The sequence below is a fragment of the Mustela putorius genome, unplaced genomic scaffold (assembly GCF_011764305.1).
Source record: "Mustela putorius furo isolate JIRA1106 unplaced genomic scaffold, ASM1176430v1.1 tig00003901_pilon_pilon_pilon, whole genome shotgun sequence".
NCBI classification, from domain to species: Eukaryota; Metazoa; Chordata; class Mammalia; order Carnivora; family Mustelidae; genus Mustela; species Mustela putorius.
Genome location: NW_025422049.1, coordinates 4,029,195 through 4,054,145, shown reverse-complemented (window position 1 = coordinate 4,054,145; position 24,951 = coordinate 4,029,195). Strand labels below are relative to the sequence as shown.

General features: G+C 36.8%; 1 protein-coding gene across 1 annotated transcript in view; it reads right to left on the bottom strand.

Moving 5' to 3' along the window:
• The window catches only part of TENM1 (teneurin transmembrane protein 1), a 797,330-nt gene that overhangs the window by 315,701 nt on the left and 456,678 nt on the right, over positions 1–24,951 (bottom strand). Inside the window, exon 7 of the mRNA XM_045068252.1 lies at positions 2,131–2,369. Within this exon, the coding sequence (XP_044924187.1) occupies positions 2,131–2,369 (239 nt within the window). The remainder of the gene's footprint in view (positions 1–2,130; positions 2,370–24,951) is intronic.

Sequence of the window (24,951 nt, the reverse complement as noted above, 5' to 3'; positions counted from 1 at the left end):
TGCTCAGATACAGCTGTGAACAAAATGGTTACTTCTGAGAACCACTGACTTTTAATAGTGAAGCATAGTTATAAAGAGAATGATGATAACAACAACAATAATAATATTTAACATTTATAGTATACCTACTGTGTTTTGGGTACTATTCCAAGTTCTTTAGTTATATTGACTCATTTAATTCTCACAACAACTCTGTGTTATAGGTACTGTTTTAGGCCCATTTAACAGATGAGGAAATGCAGGCCTTAAAAGGCTAAATAATTTGCCCAAGCTACCATGCCTAATAAGGGGTAGAGGTCTGAAAATAATGACCACGCTATGTTACCTTACTGTCATGTCGACATCATATTCTATTGTTTACCCTATAAAAAAAGGCAGACTTGGCCACAGGGGGAAAAAAAAAAAAAAGGCAGACTTGGAAATGACTGAAATGATCTATTTTCACTTATGAATTCAATAAATATACAAATGAATAAACAAGTCTCAGAGTTTCAATACCAGAGTGGCTATCATAATAAATTTACATGGAAACAGGCTTGAACACCATCTAACTTATTAATAAAGAGCTTGTTATTATCTGGATTTGTTTATACCAGGGGTTAGGTCTTATATCTAAAACATTATCTCTCTATATAGTAACAGGTAAGAGACGATAACCTGTAAGATAAGAGTTTGTCTCATAATTGAACAAGAACATTTAAAAGGGCCTCTAACGTATTTAAATTTCTCAAATTACTTCTTGTTTTGAATGATTCCATATTAAAACTGGGTTTGTATTATAGTACTTTCTCGTCCAATACCTTCATTCCTTCAGCGTTATTTATCACTACAGGCTATTACAAACCAAATAAACATACATGTTGGGTTACCTTAAAATGTCTGAGATAAAAGACAAATATTTAATATTATAGGTAATGTTACCCACATTTAATAGAAGCATTGTTCAAATGTATTCAGATAGCATGATAAAAATATAAAAGAGATAATTATGAACATCAATATAGGCTATGATCCTATACTTTTGACATTATCAGTGACTTCCCTACAAAATAAATCTATTAACTTAGGAGCCCCAGCTCTAGGACTCCAATAAATCTGGTTAAGGGAACTTTCTTATTGTTCACATTTTGAATAAATCAAAATACACCAAACTTCCCTTATTATTTATGATTATAAGAAAGTCTAAACCCATTGTGATCTACTTCTCAGAATCATATTCATTGTATCCTCATGAGTAATTCTGCTTCAATTAGGAAACAGGGTTAAACCTGAAAAGAAGTCGCCAGTGCCATACCTGGATAGAATTTTTTTCTACAACGATATTCTATTCATTCTAGGAATAGTGCTTCCACAAGTGCATGTTTCTTTAGTTAATTTACATTTTAGACTGCAGAACCACTCAAGCAAAGAAATTAATGTTCAGTCAAAATAAAATGCCATCCCCAAAATCAATACAATTTGCTACCAAGTGAGGGTGACTTTAATCAGAGTGACTCCAAACAATATTTTTCTTAAACGTGTGGAAAGAGTGCTTCACAACTGTTTTCTCCTTTACTTCTCTATAGTATCTATACAATTCCATAGCCATTTTCCGTGTGAAAATAAGAATACATTTTTTAAAAAATCCCAGTGTAAAACTAAATTCTTGGGGAGAAATTATGCCCTGGATTTTCCGATAGCTTCCAAATAACTACTACTTTAATGAAATTGCTACCTGAAAATCCAGTAGCAGTATTATTGTTTAACTATAATTTAAGAAGCTATTGTAGATTGGTACTTATGACTTCTAATGAGAAAACCATAACAACCTTTTAATTGAAGGGAAAATGGTTAACTACAGTAATTGCAATCAATAAGACTGCGTTAGTAGTATAAATATTTCTTCTCAAAAAGCATTCCTTACTCTCCTCAGCAGTATTTAAAGTTAGGAAGTGCAAAAAAAAAAAAAAAAAGACCAAAACAACATTCATTAGCAATCCATTTGTTATTTATAATACTATAATACTAAGTCTTGCTTCAAATTCTAGGTCTGAGTTAAGAGAGACCCTCACGGCTCCCCACCCCGGACCTCCACCGCAAGCAAAACAAGATTTGATTAAGAAGAAAACAGGCATGGAAGAAAAGGCTTACCAATCACATAGGCTAGCAACAAGGCCAAAGTCACCGTGATTGCAGTGGCGCTCAAGGCCGTGCACTTCCAGTTGCAGCACCTGTAAGGTTTGTTAAAGGTAAAGGCAGGTCTGGAAAAGGTGCTTCGAGGAAGTGGCCTGGGAGGGGGTGAGTACACGGTATTGGACGTCAGTGGGTAGTTCTGACTTGCTGCACTGAAGATAGCCGAGGAACCAGATCCATGTTTAAACAGGAAATGCCTGGGAAAAGGAAACACAAGTTGGGGCTATAAAAACCAAAGCCAGCACTGGTCCTTATATGCAACTGATGGATTCTTGAACATTACCTCTGAAACTAATGATGTACTATGTTGACTAATTGAATTTAAATGAAAACAAACAACAACAACAACAACAAACAAAGCCAGTTGTTACAAAAACACAAGCCCCACTCATTTCCAACAATCACACATTGACAGGCTCAGGAAAACTGACAGAGTCTCAAAATTTTCATCTACCTAACATTTAATTCCAAATTGCATTTGGTGGTCTCCTTTGTTTTCTCATTTAGACCTTTAGGAGGCAGAAAGAGATCCTCTGTTCCCTGATTGCTGGCTAGTGAATTTCTCAGACTCTTCAGTGCTGACATTCACATTTGATGTTATTCACTATCCTGCTCCTTGTTGTTAAATATGATACTCAAGAGTTGATTCAAAAACAAATGAGATGGGGCGCCTGGGTGGCTCGGTGGGTTAAGCCGCTGCCTTCGGCTCAGGTCATGATCTCAGGGTCCTGGGATCGAGTCCCACATCGGGCTCTCTGCTCAGCAGGGAGCCTGCTTCTCTCTCTATCTCTGCCTGCCTCTCCGACTACTTGTGATTTCTCTCTGTCAAATAAATAAATAAAATCTTTAAAAAAAAAAAAAAAAAAAAAAAAAAAAAAAAAAAAAAAAAAAAAAAAAAAAAAAAAAAAAAAAAAACAAATGAGAAGTATCATCAGGCATTTTTGAAATCTGAATGGTCTAGAAACCAGTATATTTATTTAGGGCTTAGCTTTCACAGACATATTTTCAAGCAATATTTTATTATAAAAATTGTCAAACATACAGCCAAGTTGAAAGGATTTTATGTAAACACGCATATACTTACCAACTAGATGCTACAGTTAACATATGACTATACTAACTTTATCACATACTTATCCATATCTCCATTCCTGCCTTCATACATCAGTCCATCTTAACTTTCCAGCCTTTCAAAGTAAATTGCATATATCAGAATATTATCCTTCCCTTTTAACTTGCATATTATCTAGAGTTCAACATTTTTTTACAGATTTTTAAGTGTAAAATTTATCCATGACGAGTTGAACTCTTTTAGATTCCACATATAAGTGGTATCATGCTGTATTTGTCTTTCTCTGTCTGACTTATCTCATTTAGCATAATGCCCTCAAGGTCTATCCATGAACTCATAAAAACAGAAAACAGAATGCTGGTAACCAGGGCCTGAGAGGTCAGAGAATAGGAAAGATGTTTAAGGGTATAAACTTGCAACTAGAATATAAGTAAGTCCTGAAGATGTAATGTACAGTACAGTCACTATAGACAACTGTATGTATTATAACCATCAAGCTTGCTAATTGAGATTTTAATTATTTCCACCACAAAGAAGAAATGATAATTATGCAACATTATAAAGATGTTAACTAATGCTACATTGACAATTATGGTGCAATATATAAATGTATCAAATCAACAGGTTGTACACCTTAAATTTACATAATGTTATATGTAAGTATGTTTCAATAAAAAAAATATACATGATGAAATGCACAAATTTTAAGTATACATTTGCTGAGGTTTGACAAATGCAATCATCTGTGCAACATAAACCTATATCAAGAGAGAGAACATTCCCATCACCACAGGAAGTTCCCTCTTGCCTTTCTAAGTCCCTACCCCACCTCCCCAGGTAACTACTACTTAGCATCTTTCCTACCATGTATTAATTTTGCCTGTTCTAGAACTTCATGCTGCTGTCATGTCTAAATTACTATATGATGATTACTGACTGCTTATGACTATTGCAATATGGATATTTCATAAACAGTACTGATTTAGGGACATGGAAGGAGCTGCCAAAAACAAATACATTAAAGTATGTTTTTGTGCATGTACTTTACACTTACTGAGTGCTATGTGCCAGGCTTTGTGTTAAACACATAATCTCAGTGAGTCTTCACTCATATGAAATAGGCTATATTGGGGCACCTGGGTGGCTCAGTCATTTAAGCCTCTGCCTTCAGCTCAGGTCATGATCCCAGGGTCCTGGAATCGAGCCCCACTTTGGGCTCTCTGCTCAGCGGGGAGCCTGCTTCTCCTCTCTCTCTGCCTCCAGCTCTGCCTACTTGTAGTCTCTCTCTATCAAATAAATAAATGAAATCTTTTTAAAAATAAATAGGCTGTATTATTATCCTCATTGTGAATTTAAGAAAATGGAGGCCTAAGAAGGTTTTAAAAAAAAACTTGCCCACATCCTCCTAGTACGTGAATGATAGAGCCAGTATAGGAACCCAGGTCACTTTGGTTCCAAAAATCCTTAATCTTAACCTCTCTACTGTGCTGCCTGGAGCAGTAGAATGCACTGTTAAGCAAAGCACATTCTAGTGTTACATTTTAACTATAAGAAACCCCTCCACTAGAGAGCCAACATCACCCTGTCACACACGACCAAATGTATAAATCATGAAGACTATTATAAGTCTGATTTCCAACTTTCACTTTAAAGAACAAAAGCATATATGTTTAGAGGAAAAAACAACTGTCTAAGCTGCCAGTTCATGAAAAATCTCCACATTAGAGAATTCTGTGTTAGTACCATAAGGGTAAAGGTTATATAAAGGGCAGGGTTGCTGCTACACATTCGCAAGCCTTTCTGGAGGGCAATTTGTCATTAGTATCAGAAGATTTTAAATATGCAGCCTGCAATAATTTATCCTTAGGAAATGATGTGTCTGACAATGTATACAAATCGTTCATTTCAGTGTAATTTGGAATAGTGCAAATTAAACACCCAAGTGCTCAATAATAAGTACTTGATTAAGTAAATTATTTTACAAACACGTAGTAAAATACCGTATAGCCATTACAAATGGTACTGTAGAAGAAGATCTCTTCACTAGGAAGTGTTTAAAGAGATCAACAAGGGAAGAAAGGTAGGTTTCAAAACAGTATGGGCAATAAGATACAATTTAAAAAAAAAAAGATTTCATTTATTTATTTGAGAGAGAGAGATCGAGCGAGAGGGAAAGGGAGAAGCAGGCTCCCCGCTGAGCAGAGAGCCTGATGTGGGACTCAGTCCCAGGACCCTGAGATCACGACCTAAGCCAAAGGCAGATGCTTAAACCAACTGAGCCACCCAGATGCCCCAGGATACAATTTTTAAAATGAAAAAAAAAATATAAGCTCATGTAAAAATAGTAGTATTTTTTTTTTTTTGAAGTTCTCTGCCTTGATCTTGTACTGCCTTTGTAACAAGTTATCAGAAAAAAGGTAGGTGGGGTAAGTGGAAAAAATGCACTGTTTAATACCAACCATATGCATAGCTGGTTCTGTTTATGTGAACATGATTTACTGAGCACCTAGAAAGTCCAGGCACCAGGCACTTTATGTGCAATATTTTGGTCCTCATACATTTATGAGGCTGATACTATTAGTCTCTTCTTTCAGATGAAGAAACAGAGACCAAAAGAGGTTTTCAGCAGGAATAAAGTAGTGATAATAGTAGTTATTATAATGATGACAAGAGGTAACATTCATTAAGTGCTCACTTGTGCCGAGTATGGTTCTAAGTAATTAATAAACCAGTATATCATTTCATCTTCACAACAACCCCATTAAAATAAATATCTCCATTTACAGATAAGAAAAGCAAGGCACAGAGAGGTTAAGTTGTTCTTGGTCCCACAGCTAGTAACTGGGGAAGTTGTCTCAAACACAAGCAGGCCGGCTCCAGAGCCGCCAATTGCTCTTAACCTTGACTCTGCTGGGTGAGGCAGGTCACGGACATATCAAGGTACGAATGCAGACCTGTTAAGGTACAGAAGAAGCACGTGGGTAATACTGAATTGAGCCACATTTACCCTGTTCCCCTTGGGAACAGTGACAAACATGAGAATGATAGCTAAAGAATTACAGAGTTGAAAGAAGGGATCTCCGTGATTATCTACTAGCCCAGCACGCCGATTTTGCAGTTAGGGAAACCAAGGCCCAGAAAATGAAATGGACTACCTAAAAGTAGCACAGGTACTTAATGGCATAAATGAACTTGGAATCAGGGACTTCCAAAAGAATGTATTTCCTCTGCACCAGGTGACCTGTCAACCAGTCTTCACTGGACTACCACCAGGTTCTAAGCTCCTGGGTTAACTGATCCAGGCTAAACAGATAACAATCCATTTAAACAGTACTACATAATACATGTCTATTCTTCCATATGTCACTTATCTCAAAACTAAGGTAAGTTTTAAAGACCACCTTAAATATTTTGGATGAACGTTGAAGCATTACAATGAAGTTACCTTTTAGTTGTTAAGATGGAAAAGGAGTTATTACTGCTTCTAAAGTTACCTAAAGTATCCCCAGAATGGAGAAACAAACAGTATATAGTTAGAAATAAGGGATAAATATATTGAAAAAGTGACTCACACCATTATACTCCTTCCATTTAATTGTGCTATTTATCATCTATCTATCTCTCTATCTCTCTATCTATCTATCTATCATCTATCTAGCTAAAGATTTTATTTATTTATTTGACAGAGAGAAAGCACATAAGCAGGGGGAGTGGCAGGCAGAGAGAGAAGCAGACTCCCCCACTGAGCAAGGAACCTGATGCGGTGCTAGATCATGACCATGGGATCATGACCAAGCCGAAGGCAAACGCATAACCAACTGAGCCAACCAGGTTCCCCTGTACTTCCTCTTTAGTCCCTGAAACCATCTCTTCCATTTATAAGGAGGGGAACTTGTTCTTTACTGTTTGGTTAGTGCTTCCAGCTGATCTTTTCCCCTCTGGCTATCTAATTTACTAGTGAGCAAGACATGTAACACTTTATGGACAGCAGAGTGGAGCAGCCTCCCCATCTCCTCACCACTAACAAACTGGTGGTTACTGTGGAGGTGACAAGATGTCACTTAGGTATAACCAGTCCTGCACAGCAACACCCTGATATGTTCCTGTAGGATAAAAGGGAAATCCAGCAGTATGGGAGTGCTTTTCACCCAGTGATTGGAGATAAAATCTTCGATCTTTTACATATTTATGAAGGAGAACAATCAGATTTTCGAGACAATGTAAGTGGCCCCATATGTTGGATATTGATTTGGTTTAGTATATCATTAAGGGGGAGAAGAAAGACAAAGAAAGACAGAGAATTGTTGGCTATTATGATGGCAATTACAAGCAATAATCAATATCCCCAAGCACTGTAATTTCATCGTGATATACACCAAAGGATTTCCAAATGCAGTTTCATAAGTAAAATATTACAGCATAATGAATAAATTCAGCAGTCGCAGCAGAGCAACATTTAAACTAATTCATATTTGAGTGGAATCCAAATCACAGCCCTCAGTGAGGGTAGATAATAAAATGAGTTCATATAGTAAGGTTCCTGTTTTCTTATTAACAAGCTGAGATTAAGAATCTTTGCTCAAGTGATCTATACTTTGATATGCATCATGAAAGACAGCACTGCAAATGCTACGTATTGTCAAAGGCTTTGCAGTCCATTGTTGGAAAGTGAAACTACTGCCTAAATGTGTTTTCATAGTCCCTGAAAAAAGTAGGAGCATAAAGACAAATGCGCAGTACTAGACTTCAGCTATGTGCTCATAAAATCAGATCATCTGTCTAAGCACATTGCTTTTCCCTGGGGACCGGAGGATATACTAAAATGTTGCTATCAATTTCATACAATTGGGTTTTTTGCACAGAGCAAATGATAAAAATGCAGTTCAAGAGTTTATGTGTAAGTAGTACTCTCCTTTGCATCTGTTTTAATATTCAAGTTCAAATTTAAAAAGGAAAAGCAAGATATTGCCAAAAGGAAATGGGCATATGAGGAAATTGAGAAAAAAAAATATCTTCAAGACTGATGAGACCCAGTGGTGGTAAGTGGGAATATAATAAATGTTCCTGTAAGGATTTTAAAATCATCTATAAGAAAGGGGAAAATGTACTCTCTCTTTCCAAACCCCTCATGCTACATAATTCTGAGGGTATCTGTTAGCACTAAATAATGTGATTTAATGTGGCACTTAAAATTCTATAGGAAATAGACAGAAATCTACAGCTTTTGAACAACAGATGCATAAATAACCAATGAAGTTTTTTCTTTTACATCTTGTAAACATGCTTATGAGATGAATATCTAAACCTGTATTCCCTTAGCTATAAACATTTGACTCATTTTTATACCCAGAAGAAGGAATTCAACTTATTTCCAGTTCACAGCTGAGGGTGATTTAAAAAAAAATAAAATAAAACAGAAGACTGAAATGAAAAAGCCTTGAGTCAAGTTATTATGGCCAAATCACATTCAGAGAGAATTGTGGCATTTAGACATATATTCATTTAAAAAATTATTAAATGCATTTTTATTATGATAAAAAATTACAAAATATAAAATTTACCATCCTATTTGTTTTCATTTTTTATTTTAAGTGGGTTCCATGCCCACTGTGGGGTTTGAACACACGACCCTGAGATCAAGAGTTGCATGTTCTACCAACTGAGCCAACGGGTGGACCCATCCTAACCATTTTTTAAGGGTACAGTTCAGTTCAGTAGCCTTTATTAAGGTTGTTGTGAAACAGGTCTCCAGAAATTTTTATCTTACAAATATGAAACTCTATACCCATTAAGCAGTCTCATTTTCCCCCTTCCCTCAGCCCCTGGGAACCAACCACTTTGTTTTCTTTCTATGAACTGGACTAGTTTAGATACTTCATATATGTGGAATGATACAGTATTTGTCTTTTTGTAGTTTATTTCGCTTAGCATAAGAAGTTACCTCATGTGTAGCACAGGACAAGATATCCTTCCTTTTCAAGGTCGAATCATATTCTATTATATGTACCTACCACATTTTCTTTGCCTGTTGATATATCCATGTACATCTGGGCTGCTTCCTCTTCTTGCTATTGTGAATAATGAACATGAGTGTGCAAATATGTTCTTAGATCCTTTTTCAATTCTTTTGAGTATATGCCCCAAAGTAGGATTGTTGGATCATACAACACCTCTATTTTTAATTTTTTGAAGGATCTCCATATTATTTTCCATAGCGGTTGCACCATTTTACAATCCCTCTAATAGTGCACACAGGCTCCATTTTTCTACATCTTCACTAACACTAAATTCTATTCTTTTCTTTTTTCCTTTCTTTTCCTTTCCCTCTCTCTCTCCCTTCCTTCCTTCCTGCTGTCCTTTTCTTTTTCGATGGTAGCCATCCTAATGGGTGTGAAGTGGCATCTCATTGTGCTTTTGGGTTTGCATTCCTCTGATGACTGATGATGCTGAGTATCTTTCTGTAGGCTTGCTGGATATTTTTATAGCATCATTGGAGAAATGTCTATTCATAGGTATTTATTCTTATGCTTTCAAAAACGTGAGAAAATTTTAAAACACTCCATGCTGGGTCAGCTCCATTTTCTTCTCTGACAAGAACACCTAATGTTATTTTGCAGAAAAGTGTGGTTACTAGTCAAAATTATCAACCTCAGCATCTCTAGTTTGTCTTTCGTAGGCCATTCCTCATAGTCCTTTTTAGAATATGCTCTCCTAAAGAGTATTCATCCAAACTCTTTCTGAACCTCAATGGAATTACCACCTTGGACAACCTCCTAAGGTAACAAATTGTATTTCTCTCCTAATGGCTACGTAAGGGAGGATTTCATTTTATTTGCTAGAGGGTTCTTTCTTCCAAATTTTAAGCTATCCCTGCCCATATATCCCCTCCAAACATTACATCCTAAGTGTTTATAAAAAAAAAAATCTATACTCTCTCTCTGTTGTGTATTTTTACGCATTTTTTTTCTTTTTAAAGAGTTTCAGGATACCCATCTAAGCCTTAATTTTTCTAGGTTTAAGCATTAGTTCTACTGTTTATACTTGAATGGCAATGCTATGGTTTAGACTGATATTGTAATTTTGCAAGTGAGGTAGTTTGTAGCTAACAGGAGAGCTATCTTAAAAATCTTTTGTGGGGGTGCCTGGTTGGCTCAGTGGGTTAAAGCCTCTGCCTTCGGCTTAGGTCATGATCCCAGGGTCCTGGGATCGAGCCCCACATCAGGCTCTCTGCTCAGCAGGGAGCCTGCTTCCTCCCCTCTCTCTCTGCCTGCCTCTCTGCCTACTTATGATCTCTGTCTGTCAAACAAATAAATAAAATCTTAAAAAAAATATTTTTGTGGCTATTACTCCTGCTCTTCTTTTAATCAGAATATCTACCCTGCCTGTATTGTGTATTCCTTGAGCGCAGGGACCAAGTCTTAATTTCTACGTATGTTGTCTCATACTTCAAAGGTACTCAATGAATATATATATTGATTTGTATGATGCCTTTGCTTCTTCTAAAAAGCTCTTGATTCACTGTGCAGAATGAATGAGGCTTGGGAATTCTAAACTAAGTTTCACTTGTGGGCAAATATCTCTTGGTTTATTGAATGTAAAAGGGCAACTATAAGCTTTCATTTTGTTTTCACATAATCTAAAAGGAATGAATCAAAGAAATAGTTAATTCATATTTCATCTCTTTTTGTAAGACATTTGGGTAATGAATCATTGTTAATAAAAATACTAATAATTAAAAATAATTGCTGCTAATAATAATGGCAACAGCAATGACCATACACTAAACCACATCTATGTACTAGGCACTCTGCTAAAATACCTTGTGCTTCCTTATCACTGAATCCTCACAATAACCTCATAAAGGAAGGTGCTATTGTGCATATACAGTTTAGGAGGCTGAGAATCAGCTATTAAAGTTAAATAAATTTCTCAAGTTCACACAACTGGTAAGTGACCGAGCTGGGAATCTACTTCAGTTTTGTTGATTATTGGATATAAGCTACATGAGAGTAGAAGTGTCTGTCTTATTTACTGCTATAACCTCAGCATCTAGAATGGTGCATAGCAAATAGTAGGTGCTCAGTAAATAGTTTTAAACTCATGCATGAACAATAAAACCCATTTACTTAACCACTGTGCACATATTGACTTCATATTAACTTATGACATCACTGGTATGATTCATAATGTTAATCACTAGTTAACAAAATCTTCTTAACTCATGTGATCATTTGGTATTTTCTTCTCAAACTGAATATATATGTTTAGTATTCCACTGAAGATGTTTTTATGGAAATATTTGTTTCAAGTCCTAAAATTACAGAAATGACAAAATGATATCAGGAGGGTACACAGTGAGCTAATTGTCATGTCTTCCTTTTTAGAATATGAAAGACATCAGAACATCTTTTATGTAATAGTGTTATCAGACTTCCCTATATAAATTAAAAATTTCTGTAACAGGATATTCAGAGATAAGTTTGAGCTAGGTGTGCTGGCATAGATATATAAAGGCTGGAGAAAGAAATTATTATATATTCTGTTTGATTGAGTTGCTTTAGTGGACCCCAAAATAAATTAAAATAAACAATCATCCTCTATTTTATAATAGTGCCTTTTCAAGACACACTCTCATTCTCATTTTCCAGGTTAGATCCATTCTCTGTAGATATAACTTTAATTTAAAAAATGTTTATTAAAAAATCCTACACTAGTTGAGGGGTAAATATCAAATTAATATTTTCTATTAATGTAAATATTCCTGTTTGAAAAGGCTCAGGCCAAAACATAAAAATTATTTACTTAGATAAGTAAGCTTACCAATTTTTCATTTTCTTTATACTTAATAGTAATTTAGTTCCTAAGGTATGCTGTGAAAGCTGTAATCTCTCTTCAAACTCAAAAAAATTTAAAAAGCTGTTGGTGGGTGAAATTTTGAATCCTATTATGATTGTATACATCATTTCCATGAAGGAATAGTGGAATTCTGCTCCAGAGTTTTCTGTAGTTCATTTCCCAACAGGGACCATTTTAAATGGGAATAAGCATGTGATCAAGGCAGAATTTATGGGTACATGTTTGAAATTAAACCAGGCCCCAACCTTTCTGGGATTTTTTTTTTTAAGATTTTATTTATTTATTTGACAGAGAGAGATCACAAGTAGGCAGAGAGGCAGGCAGAGAGAGAGAGAGGAGGAAGCAGACTCCCTGCTGAGCAGAGAGCCCGATGTGGGACTCGATCCCAGGACCCTGAGATCATGACCTGAGCCGAAGGCAGTGGCTTAACCCACTGAGCCACCCAGGCGCCCCTTTCTGGGATTTTTAAAAAAAATCTTGATTTTGGGAAGAAATTAGATTTTACGTCTCTTTACAAACTCAATGTCCACTCCCAATTTTACTTAACAGAGCAACTTGCTGGTTTTATAGACTTGGTATCACTGGTTACTTGGCTTACTTATTTATCTTTCTTTTTAGAGAAGTGGGTAGTGGGCAGAGTATTCTATGCCTTGATTACTTTTTTATTCGTCCTTATTTTCTACAGATATGTATTTTCCCCATTTATGTTAAGAGCCAGGTGACATGGCAAACATTTCTGTATTTGTTTTAATTGAACTGTAATCTATTGACAAGGACACCTGATTTTTTTTAAAGATTTTATTTATTTATTTGACAGACAGAGATCACAAGTAGGCAGAGACACAGGCAGAGAGGAGGCAGAGAGGAGGAAGCAGGCCCCCTGCCAAGCAGAGTGCCCTGATGCAGGGCTCGATCCCAGGACCCTGAGATCATGACCTGAGCCGAAGGCAGAGGATTAACCCACTGAGCCACCCAGGCACCCCAGGACACCTGATTTTAAAGAAAGAGTATTTCAAAGGAGTATAGTAAGAAGAGAACCTAAGCATTTCCCACTAAGTTCTTCAGTTTGAAAATACAGATAATCATTCTAATGCACTGTTTGAAGGGTGTTGATCAACATTAGCCTTATATTAGCTTTTAGTGGTTTGTCTTACTCATACATGTGCATTAAAGTAAAAAATGCTTTATAATGCTTTAAAGGAAGAAATGACACTCAAATCAGTCCTCTAACCTATCCAGTCTAACATTTCTCTGAGGGACAGACTGACAAAAGGCACGGCTGTCCTGTGAACTATCAATCTCAAAATCAAAGAAACGGCCTGAGGCAGAAGCTGTCTGTTCCTCACCAGCATTCTTGTTTGCCTTATTTCCTGGACACATGGACTATATTTCCCAGTCACATTTCCATTAGGTATGGTCATGTGAATTCTGGCTCATCGGAAGTGTGAGCAAAAGTGATACCTGATATTCCCAGTCTTCTTCCCTAGAACTCTTCCATCCAGGATCCTCGGTCTCCTTACTCATCCAATGACTAAAAGACCAGACTCAAATATGGGGGGGGGGCTAGTATGTTCATTCCATGGAATATTATGAAGTTGTATTAAGAATTTCAACCACATTAGCATATTATGCCGATAATTGTCTCTCAGCAGAGCCTGCACAGAGCACCCTTATCCATGACTGTCCCAATCCCACTCTGCATTGCTTGTAATCAGAGTTAACTGCAGTAGAACTGGATAACCAACCTTGGAGACAATCGTATTCTCTCCCTCTCCCTGTCTCAGAAATCTAGACACAGAAACTCATCATCTAGGGAAGCCAAGATGAAAGTTATGTTGAGCCAGAGTTGGAGTGACAACATGATAGGGGAACAGATAAACAAATTCCATCTAAAGTGACACCTTAGAAGAGAGAATATGTGCAGAAAGAAACAGTAATGAGACATCATGCGGCTCCAGAAAGCAAGAGAACAACGGAGAAAGTTCCATCTCTCTTTAGGCATGGCTGTATTTATTGTCCTTTTCTTTCCCTGGGAGATTATCTTATATCATTTTTAAAAAACCTCCCCTTTACCTGATTTAATTTTAAAGCATTTCTCTTTCATTAACCAAATAATTTCTAAGGCAATGAATAATTTTCCATGTTGGCAGAAAAAACAACTCCTACAGTACAAGCAAAGCTAGGTGCTGTACACACACACACACACACACACACACACTCACACACAAACAACTCCAACTCTAAATCCTTACTCTACAGAGATAAGATCTAGAAGAAAACACAGAAATCTTAATAGTAACTATCTTTGGGTAGTGGCATTTGTAGCTACTTTAATGTGTTTTTCCTATTTTTGGAATGAAGGTACACTACTTTATTAAGGTCCTTTACAGTCTGCCCTCCGCAGACCTCTCAAACTCACTACTGCCATTATTTCCAATGAACTCTAAGCTCTGGCCATCCTGTCATGCGTGGTTTCCCAAATGTGCCATTTTCTTTCAGGCTTCTGTGTCCCTGTAAGCTTTTCAGCAAAGAACAATATCAGAAGAGCTACGAAATGCCCAAGAGTAGTGTAGATCTAAAGTAAATTCAAGAGAGAGAGAACAAAGAATGAACAAAGGGAGAATGAAGAGCATAGACGAAAAAGGAATGGAATAAGAAAGGAAATTTGATAGAGATAGATAGATATGGCTATATATGCCACGGTATAGGATCATTTGTTAGTGGCTTTGGAGGTCACCTGGGGCTCCCCTGTCTGGATCTGATCCAAATAGTCAGCAGTGATACATTGCTTTTTCCAGGTTTTGTATTCCCAGAAAACAGGCCAATTAAGTATATATACAAACTGATACACAGTCAAAAATATATTCCTCTTGCTTAAGACTCTCACACAGAAATGCAGGATATGACAAGTTAATTGGGGATAAAGTTATATAAGGGGTTACCTCTATATGAAAAGGAAACCAGTTGGTGGGGGTGGGGAAACCTAGAGCTAAATGGATTTAGTTTAGCGGTTGCTTTAGTCTGTTAGAACTGCTATAACAAAATACCATCAACTTCAGTTCTTTATTTATAAACAACAGAAATATATTTCTTACAGTTCTGGAAGTTGGAAGTCTGAGATCGAGGTGTCAGCATGGTAGGGTTCTGGTGAAGGGCAGATTGTTCCCCAGCCTGCTGTGGGCATCTAGTGGGTAGAAGGGGTCAGAGAGCAATCGGAGGCCTCTTTCACAAGGGCACTAGTCCCCATTCATGAAGGCTCCACCCTCAGGATCTAAGGACCTAATCATCCCCCAGAGGCCCCACCTAACACCATCATCTCGGTTTTCAATAGATGCATTTTGGGGAGATCCAAACATTCAATTTATAGCAGCGGTTTCCAACACAAATTATACTATAAACTAGAGAATTATCTAAACCCACTAACAAAGTCTTCAGAAGAAAGGAATATGAAGAGGGAAGATGGGAAGGGAACAAAAGAAACTGCTAGAATCTTAAGAGGGGTTGAGTAAAGTGAGTAGGTAAGGAAACAAAAGATTTTGTTTCACCATTAGTCTAAAATGGTGTTTGTCAATTTGGGATGAATTGGTCCACAAGGGACATTTAGCATTGTCTGGAGATATGCTTGGTTGACACAACTAGGGGGAGGGTGCTCCTGGCATCTAGTGGGTAAGAGGCTAGGAATGCTGCTGAACATTCTATTATGCATGGGAAAGTGCCCACAACAAAGAATCATACAGCCTGAAATGCCATATTGAGGTTGAGAAACGTTGGTCTAAAACTATTCCTCTGATTGGAGCATGCATTTTTGAAGTTTGAAGTTTTCAACATCCCTGTGGGAGGGAATCTGTCATTCTTTATAAGACTCCCAGAAAAAAAGATTTTCTTGCCAGTCACTCATGATCTTATCTTCCTTCCAACCTCACAGCTGTTCCTCCCTTGAGGCTATCTGCACTTGGGATTGGTTTATTATCCAAGCAAATACCCTGAATCCTGGGGCCGGGGAGCACGTTCAGCTCACTCATAATTACCTCCAACTTTTACCCCTGCTGACCAAACAAGGAAATCTTTGTAAGATATGGAGAATAGAAAACACTTTCTACTTTCAATTTTTAGAATTGCTGTTCAAATTGTACCTCTCAAGAACTGTCACAAGGCATAAATCCAAACCCTGATATACTTATTAAAACATGCAGAATATACAATAATCATAGCAATTGAAACAACATTAACCCCCCCCTCAGGTAAGGTCACCTAAGAAACAGTCAAATTTAGCTTTGTGCTATGCTCTAAAGCTCAGAAACTAAAATCCCACGTGAACACAGGAGAATTTGTGGAAACCAGGCATTCCTTCCAGGGAAATATTCTCTCTCTGGTTCCATGCTGCATGGATTCAAGAGTACAAAGAAGAAACCCATTGGTTTGCTTTAATTAGTCAGAGACAGCACAAGGAGATAAACAAGGTCAGGTCAATTTCAAGAATATAATCATTCCACGCACTTCTCTGACCTCTAAATATACATCTCTATTTGGCAAATATAATATTGAGTCTAAACTTGTTTTCTCTTGGCATCATTGTCAGTACTCAGAAAAAAGTATCATCATAGATTCACAGAATGGAGTACAGAAATGTCTGGTTGGAACTTAAACCCAACACAGGTTGCATTTTTATCTTTGAATAATAAACATAAAGTAAAGTTATATTTATTTCTTAATTAGACAGAAAATGGCAAATTGAAAGAAAATTCTGAAACACTGGGGGCTTCTCAATATGACCCAAGGCAAGGTAGACGTCTTTATGAGGTGTTGCATCTTGAATCCTGTCTCTATAAAGGGTTTTGTTTTTAAATTCATGTATTTAATAAACTTCTATTGAGCACCTATGTGTATGGGGTAAAACGTGTTCACAGACTAGTCTTGTACTGGCCTAAGATTGGTTTCCTATGTTTGTCTGCTATTAGCATTACCCCTGATAGGGATGTGCAGTGTTTTCCTCATTTCTTCTTGGCTTCTGGAAATTTTGAAGGAATCATGACTGTTTAATTTCAATTTATCTGACTTATTAGATATCTGACTTAGAATCTGTAATCTTGTAATTCATTAGCATCCAACTAACTGGAAAGATACCCTGAGCAGGATTCTTTCAGCAGAAGAGCAAGTAATAAGAACACAAGCTACAGAATAACAGCGAAAGTAAAGACCAAAAGGACATCAAATACCATCTAGCTTTATTCCCTCACCTGACTGCAAAACGAGGTTGGAGAGGAAGAAAGAGACATTATGAAGGTCACATAGCTATTTAGTGGCAGATTTGGACTTGGTCTCAAGATTTCCAGTTCTAAATCCAGTGTTTTTTCAACTACTCAGGAAAGGCCACCCAAAATTCACAAAGGATATCTTGGAACCATGATGCATTTTGTTCACTCTACAATATTTTCTACATTCAAAGTGCTATACAATAAAAAAAAATCATGTTCAGAATGACAACCCCTACTTAACGTAAGATTTTCAATTATAATAGATTAAATTATGATCATTTGGATTAAAATGGAAAGTAGATTCATATTTAAGAATGATTTTCAACAAGAATGGCAATTTTTAAAAAGCTCTATTTAACCTTAAGCTATTCACCAAATCCAATTAACCAGAACCCCCAGTTTTCTGGGCATTAGGCTCATCAAGATTTTAATATAAATGGAATAAAACGTAGATTACATCTCCAGGCAGGGAAATTTAGCTGAACTATAAATATTCACTGAAAGACAAAAAGGGATAGCTTACATTCCAGAGACAAACTGTTAGAGTGCAAAGAATATTGGATTGGCTGCAGGGAGATTTGAATTCTAGCTCCAATTCTTGCTCTAAACTGCCATAGGGACACATTAGTAAAATTTCCCATGACTTAGTTTCCTCATTTTTAAGTTGGGCATAATTTCTATTATGTCTACCTTCTCAGGGTTGTTTCGTGTTAAAATGAAATAACCAGCAAAAGGACTCTGAAGAACAGAAACTTATACATACACACTAACATAGGCACATATACCCACATTTGCACACAGACATACACACATATATATACAATATATATTGTCTACAGTCTGAGTCTTAGGAAGATGGCAAATAAGAAAAAGCATTTAGTTGAAAATGTATCTATTAAAAAGTAACCAGCCATGTTACCATAAAATACTACTGAATGACAAAATGTGGAAGAATAAGACTGTTACAGATTTTAAAGAAAAACAATTATTTTAGTCGAAAGGTAGGGGAAATAGCAGAGTGTGAATATTTTCTTTCAGAAGAGAAAGTCAATTTATTTGGGAGAGTAATATTACACTAGAAAAGGAAAGAATCAGTGATATCTGTGTTTTTATGTTATACTTGATATTTTGATAGTTGAATTAAAAATAATCACAAGTTAGATTTTATAATGTCTATGAAAGCCCTGTGTGTACATATGTCACTATTAAGTATCTTCATTAGCAACAGAGGACTACCTAGTGTTTTGTGTATGACAGATGGAGACAGGAAGTCTAAATGATAATCTTGGGTTGGCCAGTGATAGCTGCTTGCCCTTTTATCAAATATGACTTATATTTCAGCCAACATTAAATAAGGGTGAAAGGGTTTAGGGCCACCCTCTACTGTAAGAATAGGAAAAACAAACTTCTTGCACTAAGGGACTTATAATCCCCAGAGGTGGTGGCATCATCAGCGGTATTCCCTTGTTGAAACCTGGCAGCCTGGAAAAACCTCTACCACTGTAAGAGATCATTTAGGGTTCTTCCGCATTATGTGACCATTCCTGCAAGTTTCCACGTTTGTTACCAGTAAGGAAACTTGATCTCCAACTTGGTCTGTTGGTTTCTTTCTATCAACTATACTGCTCTACTGGTGACTACTATCGACCTCCACATTGAATGTAGCCTCCCCTCTTTTTTTCCTCCTTTCAATTTATATGAAAGTTTTGTCCTAATTCAGCTTCCTCTCAATCTACTATTCCATTTCGGAAGTGTAGTCTACCTTCCACTTCCATTTTCTCACCACTTACCAATTCTTTCAACCCACTGCAGTCTAGCTTCAGTCTCGTCACTCTACTGAAATTGGCTGCTTCAAAGTCAACAAGTCTGTATGTAGTTGACAGAAAGAATGGTCTCTTCTCATCCACATTCAAGTTCACTCCTCTGAAGCATTTGAAAATGGTGATGGTGATCTCCTTGAAATTGTTTCCGTTGTGTCTTCTCTTCCATGATTACTCCTCAATTATCTATGCCGGCTTATTTTCTTTCATGAACTACTCTAAGATGTAAATGGTGTGATGGTTTGGTTTATGGTCTACTTCTTGCACTAAACCCTGTCTAGGTTTTTCAGTGTTTCCTCCGTCACTCATGGAAATTCAATTATTATGTCTACCCATGAAATTCTCCATTATTCATGTCTATCATGAGCTCTGGAATCAGACAGACACAGGAGTGAACTAGCTCCATTACATACTAACTGGTGACCTTGCAACATATTGTTCAACTTCTTTAAGCCTCAGTTTTAAAAAATGTAAGTTAAGAATAAATGTGATAATGGCTTGACGAAATGTTCAGCATAGAGCAAGCATTTGGTAGGTGGTAGGAGGAAAACTTTCTCTTTCTTTCTCTCCTGGGACCCAGATCCTTATTTTCAACTATTTATTGGATATTGAGCATTTCCAGTATGGATGTCCCTCATGGATGTTTCAACATTCCCAAAACAAACCTCATTATCTTCTCCAACCAATTACTATTTCCAATTTCAGAAATCTACTCCATCTATAATTCTCTGCTCACTCTGTCCATATACCTTACAAAAATTTTGTTGAACAATATTATCTAAGCACTGAGGAATCAAAGCAAAAAAGGAAGACATAGTCCTTCACTCAAGTCACAACAGTGAATAAAGACAAGTAAATAAAATATTTGGAGAGTGCAAATGTACTATGGAATAAGGTCCTCATAAGCATACACACAGGATGCTGGGAGCCCACAGATAAGGGAAAATTCTATGAAAGGTACTGTGGGAAAGCAAAGGCAGGTTAAGAAAGGCTTCTAAGAGGTATTTTTGACTCCTTTCCTCCTTCTCCCATACTACATCTATAGATCCCTGGTCCTAAATTATTATTAGCCCCAATATAATTAAATCTGAGGATAAAGGCTGGCTCCCTCACTAGAATGTAAGCTCCATAAAGGCAGGGGTTTTTCCTGTTTTGTTCTCTGTTGTAGCCTCAGCAACTAGAATACTGGCTGATCCATGGTGGGCACTCAACAAATATTTGTCAAAATTTACAAAAACTTATTTATGCTAGAATTAAGTTATCATAGTATTTATATTGAACTGTTTTTCATTTTACATATTCACATTACACACATTCTTATATACTCAGATATCACACCAGAAAAGATTAACAGAATGGAGAAGCAGATGTTACTGTTTATTTGCTTATCTCTTCGCCAAAGGGGACAATTCTTTTTGAGTTTTCTTGTTCTTTAAATGGAATAGTCAGTACCACACTTTCACAATTCTTACAGAGACATTTCAAAGACCTCAAGACTTAACCTGATCTTATCTTCTGCTTTTAAAGCTGCAAACATTTTTGTGTTGTGGAATTAATAAAGAGCCAGCTGGGTTCTCCCAAAGGGAGATGTTTAGTAGAATGTCTTTCACACACACACACACACACACACACACACACAGACACCCCTCTGTAGAAAATGAGAATAATTGATAGGAAAATCATTCTTTGTTACTTCAAATACATTTCATACTTCTAGTAAAATGTAACAGACAAGTGTCTATTAACTTGACATGGCAATGTAAATATTTATTATGATTAACTGGATAAGTAACTTTGTAGTCAATGAAATTTTTAAGAACTAGTATCTCTTTTGATCAAAACCAGGTATTTCTATTTTAAATATACAACCCAGGATAGGTAAGTATATATGATGGAGCGGAGGCAAAAAGTCTTGTACAGAGATTCCTTTAAAATTTAATCTTGGGGGCACCTGGGTGGCTGAGCTGGTTGGGTGTCTGCCTCCTGCTCAGATCATGATCCCCTGGGATTGAGCCCTGCATCCGGCTCCCTGCTCAGTGGGGAGGCCTGCTTCTCCCTCTCCCTCTCCTCCCTCCCTCTCAAATAAATAAATAAAAATCTTTAAAAAAAACCCTTAATTTTGGTTTGGTACACTCACATATTTCACCAACCAACTCATTTTTTAAAAAATTCCCTGAAACATCTGTTTAGATTCACATTTGAATTGCTAAAAAAAAAAGAGTCTCCATATTAACACCAGATTTCATCTCACCTATGGTGAAATTTCCTTTCCTTATAAAATGAAACACATTATGTTTGCCTATGGCTTATACTTTGAAAGTGAAACTGAAAATATTCAAATCAAAAGCATTTTTTAAAAAATAATACCACCACCAAAGTGACTAGAGACTGTATCACGATAATCTCCAAAATACTGCTCTTCACTGCTTTAGCACAATAGACTATTATAGATCTATTTTTACTCTCCCTATGTAACATATATATTTTTTTTTTTTTTTTTTTTTTTTTTTTTTTATAATTTTTTATTTTTTATAAACATATATTTTTATCCCCTGGGGTACAGGTCTGTGAATCACCAGGCTTACACACTTCACAGCACTCACAAAAGCACATACCCTCCCCAATGTCCATAATCCCACCCCCTTCTCCCAAACCCCCTCCCCCGGCGACCTCAGTTTGTTTTGTGAGATCAAGAATTTTTAAGGCTACAGAATTCTCCTTCATGTAAATTCAACATATTCCACATCCATCATTTGGTGTAGGCTGAAAAGCTTGGTTGATTCCTGCTCATCTGTAGTAAACAGGATTTATAGGGCATAGATTAGTTCTACGAAGTCTTTTCCCGTCTTAAAAAGAATCTTTAAATCTGTGGCTGAAGATAGATTTTGCTAACCCCAGTGCTGTTAAAGGATTAAAGCATGAGATATTGTTAGATCTAAGCACTGAATATGTACATTCTGAGTTTTTTTCTTTAGTCATTATTGAAAGAAAAAATTATGTCTCTAAATCTACTTTTCCATTGCAAATGTACTAAAGAAAAAAATCCTACTTATAAATGTTAGGTATATTTTAGTAGTACTATGTAACAAAGAAATATAACTACCACTGGAGAACTTACATTTATGGGTTAATATTTAAGGAGTATTAGTCCATAAATACTTAAATCACTGCCATCACTATTAATGAATATTTCTTATTTCCCCAAGATAGACACTAGCTTTAAAAGTCTGGTCACAAACATGCGTCATATAAATTTCATTTATTTCCTTTCTTTGCCAAAATCTCCTCCATCAATGGCCCTGACTCTTCTTTTGTAAAAATAATCCTGTTGACTGTCACACTGGCCTAAAGCCAGCAAGGGCAGTTAGCCTCATACCAAGCTACAGCCATCTGTCAGAATACACTAAAAGTCAATGAAAATAGCTGCTACCCCCTCTTCTGGCCAGGCATGACTCCTCCACACAATTCTGATTCGTCTTTGTTAGTTGAAGCAGTTATGTTAATAGTAAATCCACGTTCTCAATAGTATTAAATATCACAGCAAAATCTCTAAGTAAGACTCATTATGGTGAGTAGATCATGGCTAATGTCCATCATCATCTCTTAGGGCTGGCCCAAGTAAAGGTCTAGAGCCAACACTTGGCCAAAAATTCCCCATGAGTAAGAGTATCAAGTAAAGTTTGAGTTAGGAGTTTGAATTGTGGAGTAGCAAAGAGAATAAATAAGAGAAACTAAAAATGGCCATAGTTTCATTTCAAAGTAAATCCAGATGAAGAGGTCAAGAAGCTAAGAGAACTGTCCCAGTTTTCTGTGGGGAATGGGTTATGTTTGAGTTCCTGATATAAATGAGTAGTACTCCATTTAACCTTGTGTTAAAGGCAGAGCAATCTACTCACATACAAAGTGTGTGGACAGAAATGAAAGACCAACACAGAAAGAAAAGTGGTACAGTCAGGATTCTGAGAAGCTAGAATGGAACAAAAGCCAGTACCAATGGAATGGAGAAAGGAGGAATATGACGCAGAGGAATAACAGAAAGAGGGAGGAAACTAAAATGAGGGCAAATCACATGTGAGGTCTAAAATAATCCTTGTAACAGCAGTATGAAAATGAGTGTTATTAACCCAATTTCCAGGTCAGGAAACTAAGGTGCAATAATTTGCCCAAATATAGACAGTTAATAAGGAGCAGAACTGAAACTCAAACCCACATTTTTTGGCTTCTACAATCAAAACTCTTAACCACTCTTCCAACTTTCATGAAGAAGGTGTAACACTGTACCACTAAAAGTATAGAACAGTTTTGGGATTGAGGTTCATCCCACAGGCAGGGGAAGAGAGACCTTCTGGAGAAGAATCAGAATAAAAGGATCTGCAAACTGAAGTATATCCAAGGATGAGTCTCTGGACAAGAATGGAGAATATGGCAATTTAACAGCAGGAGTTTCAGAATGAAATTTTGATTTCTGGATCATAGCTTAAAAATTATGGACTTGGTTCCAGAATGATGATATCTTATTAGTATTAAAAGGAATATATCAGACCAGTATATCTAGACCAGACAAGCTAGAAAAAGGTTTAAATGGCAAATGGAAGGGCACCTTGGTGGCTCAGTCAGTTAACCATCTGACTCATGATTTTGCCTCAGGTCTAGATGTCAGGGTTTTGGGATGGAGTCTTACATTAGGCTCTGCCCTCTGCCCTTCCCCCCATTTGCACTCAGGCACACATTCTCTTTCTCTCAAATAAATAATTAAATCTTAAAAAAATAATAAATGGGGATGCCTGGGTGGCTTAGTAGGTTAAGCATCTGCCTTCGGCTCAGGTCATGATCCCGGGGACCTGGGATCAAGACCCATGTCGGGCTTCCTGCTCGGCAGGGGGTCTGCTTCTCTCTCTGCCCCTTGCCTAACTCGTGAGCGTGCTCTCTCTTTCTCTCTCTCAAATAAATAAATAAAAATTTAAAAAAAATTTTAAATAAATAAATGGCAAATGGAAGAAGAGGGAGGGGAAGAATAGAAAAAATAATGTCTTCTTCTGCCTCATTTATCTATCATATGATCTCCCTGATATGAGGAAGTGGTGATGCAACATAGTGGCTTAAGTGGGTAGAAGAAGAATCAATGAAACAAGATGGGATTGGGAGGGAGACAAACCATAAGTGACTCTTAATCTCACAAAACAAACTGAGGGTTGCTGGGGGGAGGGGGGTTGGGAGAAGGGGGGTGGGATTATGGACATTGGGGAGGGTATGTGTTTTGGTGAGTGCTGTGAAGTGTGTAAACCTGGTGATTCACAGACCTGTACCCCTGGGGATAAAAATATATGTTTATAAAAAATTAAAAATTAAAAAAAATAATGTCTTAATATTACTAAAATGGATAACTGGTCACTATGCATGCCTTTGAGTGTAATACTCTTCCCAGAATGCCTTTTCCTCCATTTTTCACCTACTGCTGCCTCATGATTTTATTATTAATTATATTTATTAGTAGTAATAAATTACATTCAGGCCATTTTCTCAGGAAAATTTCTACTTTCCCATTTCCCTATCTCAACAATTCCATAGGGTTAGATCTACCACCTCCAAGTGTTCCTACCTTGGAATTACTCAAATTTAATAGAGCACTTATGGTATTGTTATTTATTTCACTTTGCCTTCCTTACTACAATAAGTGGTTGGATGTAAAGACCCTGGCCCTACAGCCTGGGTTCAAAATCTGACCTCCTATTTCTGATCTTCCAAATGTCATGACCCTGAATTCTTCTCTTTGCCA